The sequence below is a fragment of the Pomacea canaliculata genome, linkage group LG13 (genome assembly GCF_003073045.1).
Source record: "Pomacea canaliculata isolate SZHN2017 linkage group LG13, ASM307304v1, whole genome shotgun sequence".
Classification (NCBI taxonomy): domain Eukaryota; kingdom Metazoa; phylum Mollusca; class Gastropoda; order Architaenioglossa; family Ampullariidae; genus Pomacea; species Pomacea canaliculata.
The window spans coordinates 19,747,701-19,757,350 of record NC_037602.1 but is presented as its reverse complement, the minus strand read 5'-3'; the positions used below and the strand labels follow the sequence as shown (position 1 = coordinate 19,757,350).

Here is a 9,650-nt window from a genome sequence, read left to right as displayed (position 1 = left end):
GGTGGTCGACGCCGCAATGGCCAAAGGAACAATTGGTCTACACAGGCGACTGAGTGGACTGGGTGTCCTTTGAGTGACCTGCTCACTACACTATCACCCAAGACAAGTGTGAGTGGCAGGCCTTGTCAAATGTCGCGTCTATCCATGTGCTTCTCTCCCCCACCCTCCTCGCCAATAACCAGCTGACTAGTTAATGAATGACACATGATATACAAACATAAACTTGCAAGCAAACACGCATATATACATACATCTGAAAAGCTCGCGCATAAGAAGAAAGAATAAAGCTGGATGTACGAAAATCACAGTTATTTATAGCAAAAAAGCCCATCAATATTTCAAAAATAAATATATATATCACAAGCACTTTGATTACTTAACCTAAGTCTCTACGAACTTTTATGTCGTAAAGTAAAATCCACGGTAGAGTAGGTGTGTATCGCGTCCAAAATCCACTTTTCATAATAAGAGACTCTGGCGAACACGCTAGGATATCCTGTTGTCTGGCAACCGCTGACACCCCATGACGTCACGCCCACCACGTAGTAGTAGCCATCACGTAGACACACCAACGGTCCTCCGGAGTCGCCCTGCAGACAGCATCAGCATGTAAACCATGTAACACCTGTAACACCTGTAACCCTCACACAACAGACTTTCTCCATGCTGTCTCCCATCCTTACCTGTGTAGACCAGATGGGCAATGGTGTCCACCACCCCAATATACTTATGAACTCTGAACTTTTTCTGTCTACCTATCTCGTTAGTCTATTGTGTCTCCAGACAATGTAAGCAGGATCAGAACCCATACGGTGCAGAATTCTTTGTATTTTGTTTTCGCCTACTTGGACTAGGGAAACTAGTCTTTAAGACCAACAAATAAATGACATGCTTAGAAAACAAAAAATGTTCAATAATGTTCCCTAATAACAAATTTTACAAATCTCCATTTACTACAAACACACATTACAGCTGTTAATTATCCACAGATAAAATTATGACTTACACTCCAGCCATACATAACATGATTGTTAATCAGCCACAGACAACATTATTTCTTACATTGCAGGCGCCTTCATCTCCGTTCCCGACGCAGACGTGAGAGTTGAGGATGCGTTTCCAGCCCCAGCGAGCTGCGCATGCGTGGTTTCTCCGGATCTTGACTTCCAGTTCCTGCAGGACCGACTGCTCTTCATAACCTTTGTACAGAAAGATACACGCGCCTTGACTGATTTTATGGCAGAAAAATGAGGTAGATAAAATTCTATATGCTCTGGACAATTTTAGTTTCCATTTTATGGAACTTAATATATTTATTAAATATCACCTGTCTTTGTACTATATGTTGTAATGTTTTGTTGTTATTGATGCCTTCTGTAATACCAACAAATCAAAAATATATCTTGTAAACAGATTTAGAAAAACTTAAAAATCTCTTCCACCTATTGGCCAGAAATATCCCCTTGCCTCCCTCACTACAAGCGAGTGTATCCTTTTTTAGCTTATTTGTCGGCAAATCTTAAAAGCTGTGTCCAAAGCATATTTACGGGTTTAAAAGATAAGGCAAATATGACTTTAAGTGAACGGTCAAATCCCCTCTGACCTGATGTCAGCCACGTACGAGGCTTAGTCCCTCCCACCACCACCCCCATCACCACATACTCCAGCCCTCACCCATCTCCCAGCACAGCTCAAGTCTGCTTCATCCTTTTTTACCCTGTATCCTAGAGAATCCAGCTCAATACAGATGTGTATGTGCAGGCCAATGCCCACAAGGGGAGTATTTTGGACAGCAACAATCCCTGACCCCGCTGCCCCAGCTGACCCAGGGTCTTTTCCTGACCTCACAAAGACTGATTTAAATATTTGTTCAAACATCTCTTTTTACACTCTGCAAACAAGATCAATTTAGAAAAGGAGAAAGAAAAATAAGTAAACTATTTTAACATATTTTTGTAAAGTATGACACTTTAAAAAGTTACATTTTTAAGACCTAGTTTTTCACATCAGGTATGGGAGAAGCTGCAGACAGACCCATCACAGACAGACAGACAGGAAAATCTCAATTTTTCTGTAGAATATTGTTGTGCAAGCTACAACTGAGCAAAAAAAGAAAAAGAGAATTAGTTTTGGGGAAAACTATATTGAAAAATAATTTTGCTAACAAAGTGAATTCCTTCTTTTTTTTGGTAAAACTAACTTTTAGGAGTGTTGTCTCATCTTAGTAAATCTTTAAACTCATTAACAGTAGTTTCTATTCTTGTATACAGTTTAAAATCATAGATGCTTATGTCTCTGTCAGTTTAAGGAGTGAAAGGATTTTTAAATTATTTTTAAGCCTGAAATTATAGGATTAAGTCTTATACACAAGTCTCATAAACTATTTCAAATATGCTTTTCAAACCGTCTGGCTTTGTTTGATAATAAAAACTACAGTTTGCAGGTCGCCAGCGTGCCAGCAACATCAGTGGTGAGAAAGCTGATTATGTTATAGAAGCTAAGAAAGTCTGACACAGACATGAAGGAAAAGCTGCACTGATGAATGGAAGACCAAGCAGCGTTCTCTTCGCTGTGTTTGCGCTAGGAACAAACTTTATTTGGCCTGGGATCATCTCCAGCGTTTTACTTCTAAATCCTTTGGCAATTTCTAGAAAGTTATTCACAGTCGCCCCCTGTTTCCGGTGGGAAAACAAAATCTCGCAAGCCTTCCTTCCCTTAGGCCTCTGTCTGAAGGAATGAGGCGAAGGAACGCTGTATTGTCCCTCAGAGAGCCACCGTGAACTATGCAGCCTCCAAGATTCTGACAAACACACCAGCAGGTGACAACAAGCCTTGTGTGCAGGCAAACTGCCAGGGGGAGTTCACTAAAGTTTATAAATGTTCTAAAAGTTTGTCCTTTCTTTATTTTGTTCTTCTGCTGTTGGTTAGATCTTACTTTCTCTCTCTCTTCTCTCCCCGTTGCACGCAAAGAACTTCACAGGATAGCCACAACCTTGGCTAGAGGCGTCTGCTACCTTCACTAAAACAACTATGGGAAGACAAGACTATGACAGTCTGGTCTGGCTCTGTTCCTTTCCTCTTTAAACCGGAAGTGGGATTTTTCAGCTTTTAGCTGCCAACTTCTCCCCCCTCCCATCCCAGATTCACCGCCACCACCTCCAACACCACCACCACCACCACCAAGTCTGGCCAGTGTGTTTATTATGTCCGGCCACCTTATTACCATGTTTAATAGCTCCTTGGGTAAATATCCGTTAATCTTGAACTTACCCTTAGTCTCGCCCCAGCCCATAATCCAACATTTGCTTTCAGATGTAAAGGGCTTGCTGCGAGAAGGGAGACAAGCATGTCGAATTTGAAAACCGGAAACGTCCACTGGTTTCTCCAGACGCATCATGGCGATGTCGTTAGGGTAGTTTCCGCTGTTGACAAACTCTGGATGCTGAAATCAAAGAATGGATAGTAGTGTTGTTGGATGGTGTGTGTGGATGAGTGTGTCTGTTTGTGCACCCGCACCTGGCTTGTCTGTTCGTGCGCGCGAGGCCACACTTACACTAGGCAAAGTCTAGGAATTACGAAACCTTTATTTAACTTTAAGGATCATCCATCATTGCAACTGAAGTTTGTGCAAGTTGATGGCAGACTCCAGACACCGCGAGCTGCCTCGTTCTGGGCTCTCACCCGAATGATGAGGTCAATTTTTCGCTGCAGTTTGACATCAGCTGTCAGGGTGGGCTGCACGTTCCCGAACACCGCCCTCCAGTCCGTCGCCTCCTCGAACTGCGACCTGGCGACACAGCAGCCGACAACGAGGTGAAAACCACAGGTGTGTGAGAGGCGACAACTCACTCAAACGAAATGTTACAAAAAAGACAGGTAAGCAAGCGACATTCCATGCCATGGTCATCGACTTATGCATGAAATTTGATATTGGATAATGGCACGTCATGCTGGAAACAGGGGAAAAGGTTGCTGGTGAATATATATATATGGATGAATGACGTACATGGCGGTTGCAGGGGAGACTTACCCAAACACACAGTGTGCTGCCGTGATGATCCACTGCGGGTGGACGAGCGTCCCGCCACAAACATGGCGCCGAGCCCACGTCAAGCGCAGGGAGACAACCCATGGCCAGCGTCCTTGTGAGGCAGGCAACCCTCCTACGATGAGGTTTGTAACCGCGACCCCGCACTCTGAGACAAACAGACAAAAAATAACTACAACTTCCTTAAAATAGAATGAGTTAGCAATGCCAACAACGATCTTGAAGACCACAAGTACCGACGACATTGATTTGTTGTCGATCCTTAATATGGCGTTTCTGGAATTGTCTACCTTTTGTAAGTAGGTAATGGCTGATTAACATTGTATCACACATCGTTTACATATCCACAAAATCTTACAAAGCTACTGTTGAATAACTCGTTTGGACTTAAATAGTTTGTTAAAATGCTAAAACACTCCCTTGTCCGTCCCTGCAAAGTTCGTGTCTGCAGCAGTGTAGTCGAGTGCTGAACAACAACTGGGGTCACAAAATGACGTCAGTGTATTCGCCTTCCTTGACCCCTACCAAGTACAATGAGGGCAAATGGGGTCCCCCCCCCCCAAATATCCGGCCCCAGCTCCCTCTGACCTTCATGTTCATCTAATGTGACAGTATCGGCAAACATACGTAACATTTTCAGCTCCCCCGCACCTGAGGGCACATTGATTTGGAAAGACAACAACTGAAGGCCATTCTTTATTACCAAAGTCGGGAAAGAGCTGGTCACGTGCCTGTATGACAAGATTGCTGCTGCTGCTGCTGGTGGTGAGTGTAGTGAGCGTGCGTGTGTGCGTGCGTGTATGCAAAACATATTTCTCCGGCTGCTGCTGGTTCTACTGCGCCTCTGGAAGGTCCTCAATGGTGGCTGCCATCGAAGAGGCCATGGAAGAGGCCAACCACCGTTGTTTGTCGTGAACTCAGTCGATGTTCGGCTTTGTGACAACACCGACGGTTGCCCACAGTGCACGTCTGCTAGTGACCGTGGTCGCTGGCCAGTGTACACATCCCTGTCTCGTGTGTTGACAAGGTCAGTCGGCGGCGAACGCATCATCTACGCAGACATCACTAACTGGGTCAGACAAATGTTTGAGGCCTCGTGCCAAGAGGGAGGTGCGGGTGGTCAGGTACCTCACAGCGCTGACGAGTTGTCTAACCCTGCTCTATAGCTCATTACAAAATATTCTAGAGGACAAAAAGATTTCTGTTGAGGCCAAACTCCAATCAAACTGTCTAAGGTTACAACTCCATACAACTCTGGATGCGACTGTAGCACCTAACGCAGACATTCCACAAAAACGGTTACAGTTTACACTTTCCTTGTGAACAAACCTTGGAAAAACTTTTTCCAGCAGGGATGATAACATTTAGACAGAGAGGAGATAACCCACAGATCGAGACAGAGAGAGAATAACCCTCGTATCGAGAGAGAGGAAAATCCTCGGACAGAGAGAACAATCTCGTGCCCATAAGCGCACGAGAGGACAAAGGTTTACCATGTGTAAACACAGGTTTACAGCGAACTTTGTGTCCCTGTTGGTTGGAGTCACGTGTTCTGACAGACAAAGGACTGGTGGGGTGTGCAGTTGTGTTCTAATGACCGGGTACATCTAGTGCAAGGTCTTCTGGCTTCTGTCTACCCGCCTACAAACAATATTACTCTCAACAGAAAGAGGTCAAACACCTCTCCAGACTTTTCTGGAAGTCCATCACCACTTCCGTCACCATACCATATTCACTGCTCTAGTTCCGAGGGTTATTAGGTGCGGGGGTCGACTGACGACTTTTAACCTCCGACCTACAGTATGGACACGAGCAAAAGGGATAATCCTTCATTACTGTAGCAAAGCACGTGCGCATGCGTACTTAGCGGGGAAGGTCGTGAGCTGCTTTGTCTGTGAAGGTTTTTTAGCTTTAGCTCGCTCACAGCTCGCTCCACTAAAAACAGGGTTCGCTGGCTGCTTGCTGGCTGCTTATTTAATCTCCCTCTGACCTCTCAAACATCGCTGTTTTCGTTTGTTGCAATCCGATCGACAAACGCTTACGCTTTCGAGAAGCAAACCTTCGCCGAGGTCACAAGGGAATCCTGGGAAGGCGGTTTGACACGAAGAGCTGAAAGTCTCTCTCTCTTTCTCCTGTCCTTTTTATAAAAAAAATTCTTTCTTTCTTTTTCTTTCTTTTAAAAGACGACTAAATGAGTCTGTGTGCATTGTATACCATGTCTGTCGTCTTCTTGACCTTTAACCTGTAATACCTTTCTTTCACATATATTTTTCAGTTTAGAGATAAGGTCAATGCATTTTTCCGCATTTCACCCAAACTCATAGTTGTGGCTAGCAGGACATCACAGGGGAGTCGCTGAGGGTGTGGTGTAAGGTGAGTTCATTTCTTATGTATTAAATTTAGTAAATACGATGTTGTATTTTGATCAGCACTTGAAATAGAGTTGAATTTATTGGTTTGTTTGTGAGAAATCCCTTTAATCACATCGTCTCTTGAAAATGACGAGCGTTCTATGCAGTCGCTGTTTGTGATGGTGTTGTTTGCTTCGTGTGGGCGGCTGCAGTGGCCGAATGTGTGCTGCTGGGCGCGAGCAATCCGCGAAAAGCGATGAGTGTTGGACGAGTTCTTACCTTGTTCCAAACAGACCCACAGGACAGGGTCTGAACATGGAGGCCTCCAGCATGGGCTTACCCAACACCTGTGGAAAATGTTGAGCGTGCAAGGCCAAGCTCGCACCCTGGCCTTGGTGCTGAGAGTTATGTGACAAATGAGGGGAAAAAATAGAGCTGTGGAGCTTTATAGGGATGCTCTATCGACTGAAGTGGTTCCGAACCAGAAGGTCGCTGGTCTGAGGCTAGCAACCCCAACCCCACCCCTCCAACTTGCCTGGTAACCAAGAGAAATGGATACTCGATCCTCTGACCAAGCTGAAAACAGCGGAAGGAGCTAAAAGAGGAGGTTGTGACAAGGCATTCACATTTGTACCAGAAAAGGTAAACTGCCTACATCTGTCCCCTGCTCGCGGACTACAACCACCAGACTACCTTCACCTCGTATATATGTAGACTTTTCTTCTCCTCAAGATTTCAGCCAATGAGGCGCCAACAATAGGCACACGAGGATGGGCTGGTATGTTCGGTCGATTGCACGACTAGATGAAGATGTCAAAGTTCAGTCAGAATGTCAATCAAAACATTATGAGAGGTTTATTTTCTTTCTTCTTTCTTACACACACGCTCTCTCTCTCCCTCTGTGTGTATGTTTGTGTGACATACCTGGATAAAACGATGGTACCTCTTCCGACTCCCACCACTTCTCATCCTCTGGATAAGCCTTAGTGGACAGCCATGATTCTTCCGGGTAAGTCCGTGACGTCATTTCCCGCCAGATCAGGTCAGTCTCGCTGTCATCATCATCAGCGACCTCTGACGGCGGCGGCCACGTAATAACGGTGGGCGAAGCGGATGCTGGATGGTCGTCGACGCTGGAGGACGTCACAGATGAGTCCGATGATGGGGTAGTGGTAGCGCTAGCTGCTGTGGTGGAGAGGGTGGTCTCGGTGGTAGCATCAGTGATGTCATCATGCCTAGGCCACCAGTCCGGCCGCTCAGACTGCGTCAACCATGGAATCTGGTTTTCTTCGTCTGACCACCACGGCCGACGGGTAGTCGACTGCGTGGGCGCAGAGGTCCACCTTGGATGCCACCATACCGACTCGTCGTAGTCATTTTCGCTTCTTACGTGGTTGTTGTCGCGTCGACGATTTTGGTCGAGGTCGTCGTCATTTGCGATGATTGTTCGACGTCTGGTCGTGTGCCACCGTTGAAAGGGGGATTTGTAAGTCGTGGGGGCGGCACTGGTTGGTGCCGTTAACCACCAAGATCCACCTGACACCGCGGATGGTCTCGGCGATAGGTGACCGCTCCCCTCGGTCAAGCCTCGTTGTGAAGGCGCGGATGTCATCGTTGCTGTCGTTGAGGATTCCCAGACCACGTCGTCGTCGGCAGCGGAGGCATTGTCGTCTTGATCCCATCTCGTGTCTTCACGAGTTTTCTCGTGAGACTCGCTGACGTCCTCTCCTGTGGATTGTTGGCTGCCTTCTGATTCAATGCGCTCGCTGTCCACGTGACTCTCTTCCAATCCTTTTTCGTCATCGACTGGCAGACTGTTTCCCTCCTCTGTTCCGAAGCCTTCATCGTCGTTGCGGTTATTCACGAGACTCCATTCATTGTCGCTCACCTCTTCTTTATCAACGGTGTCATCTGTCGTCGCTCCGTCATCGCTAATGTCTGCTTCTTTGCCTTGTGTCTCTTCTTTCAATTCCCCCTCCTCCTCCTTTTCAGACACTTGCAAGCAGTCGTCCCAGCGGGACCCCCGCTGCACACAGTTCTTCGCCTGAAGGGACCAAACCAACGAATTTGGACAGCCTAAGGTTGCCATGGGAATCCCAAACCCGCAGACCAGGTACTTGGAACAGTTTCCAGGTGTTCTGACCCACTCAACACCAGTAGATGTCGTGCATGGCAGCTTGGCAGAAGTGTTTCTCACTAAGCGTCTACTGTAGTCTGCTTGTGAAAAATTCAGAACCGTTAGAAAGAAAACTACAATGAAAAGTCCAGAGACTGTCAGTCTAATGGCCATGGCTGCGAGTTCTCGGAATTCTGAGAGGATTGTAGTTGTTTGTAGGGGACAGAGAAGTCTTCTTTCACCAGTTTCGTCTTTGCTGACAAATAAAGTATTTCTTCGCGAGCAGATTACTAATGAGTCTAGTAATGTTTGCAAAGCCTCACACCACAACACAAGTAAAGAGCCATCATTTATTTTTGCACGTTTCCCAGATTATGCACAAAAACTATTAAATTCAAATATCCGCTGCAAACTTATTTTCGTATGTTCGACTATAGATCTTTATTTTTTTTTTTTTTTTAATTTTTGAGACAGTGTACACACTTTTTCCTTGAAAACAAAAAGTAGCTTTTATTCCTCCTTCACAAAAAATCCATGTTTTATCTCGGTTCTCTTTGCAAAAGGGCGCTGACTGACATCGCTGAGCCCTGGTGTGCACGATGTGACCTTTGACTTTGATGTCAATGATCTCGTGAAGGTTCCACTCTCTGAAGGAACAGCTGGAACCAAGCAGCTGAGAAAGAACTGGTAGTTGGCCTGAGAGACAACAAAACACGAGACTAATGTCGCGATCAGGGCCAAAGTTGAAGGACGCACGTGGCCCACAGATCGTTAAGCTCTGGGATGTCCCTTGGCAATGTGTTTAAGGATTATCTAGCCATTTCTTTCAACTTAAGTCGATAATAAACAAACACAATCCTGACACAGTTGTTCTTTCCTGGCTAAATCTGACAGATGAGAACCTACCACCCCCGGAGAGTAAAAGATAAGAGTTTCCCTTTGCACACAGGTTTGATTTATTCTTTAATGTTTTCTCTCACTCTTTACAAGTAATTACCTAAACGACTTACATCCTTCATTCAATCTTTAACTGTTCATCATCAAAGTACGTGAAATTTTCACAGACATCCACATTCTTCTTTCGTCTAAAAACGATAAAAAGACATAATCTTTGCAAATGTGATCAGTTTCATGT

At 45.5% G+C, this 9,650-nt stretch overlaps 1 protein-coding gene across 1 annotated transcript; it reads right to left on the bottom strand.

Moving 5' to 3' along the window:
- Positions 1-294: 294 nt before the first annotated feature.
- LOC112554714 (serine proteinase stubble-like) lies at positions 295-9,168 on the bottom strand. The gene is made up of 6 exons (XM_025222686.1): positions 7,324-9,168; positions 4,031-4,196; positions 3,682-3,787; positions 3,271-3,442; positions 1,063-1,199; positions 295-590 (listed from the first exon to the last, which is right to left on the bottom strand). The coding sequence occupies exons 1-6, from the start codon at positions 8,687-8,689 to the stop codon at positions 390-392; spliced, it is 2,148 nt and encodes a 715-aa protein (XP_025078471.1). The 5' UTR covers positions 8,690-9,168; the 3' UTR covers positions 295-389.
- Between the last annotated feature and the right edge of the window lie 482 nt (positions 9,169-9,650).

What these genes read in the sequence shown, in the direction of transcription:
- LOC112554714 (XM_025222686.1), bottom strand. Translation starts at nt 8,689, where the DNA reads ATGGCCATTAGACTGACAGTCTCTGGACTTTTCATTGTAGTTTTCTTT. An exon ending in AAATTGACCTCATCATTCGG is followed by an intron (nt 3,443 to 3,681) that starts GTGAGAGCCCAG and finishes CTTTGATTTCAG; the next exon opens with CATCCAGAGTTTGTCAACAG. An exon ending in GAGATGAAGGCGCCTGCAAT is followed by an intron (nt 591 to 1,062) that starts GTAAGAAATAAT and finishes TGCTGTCTGCAG; the next exon opens with GGCGACTCCGGAGGACCGTT.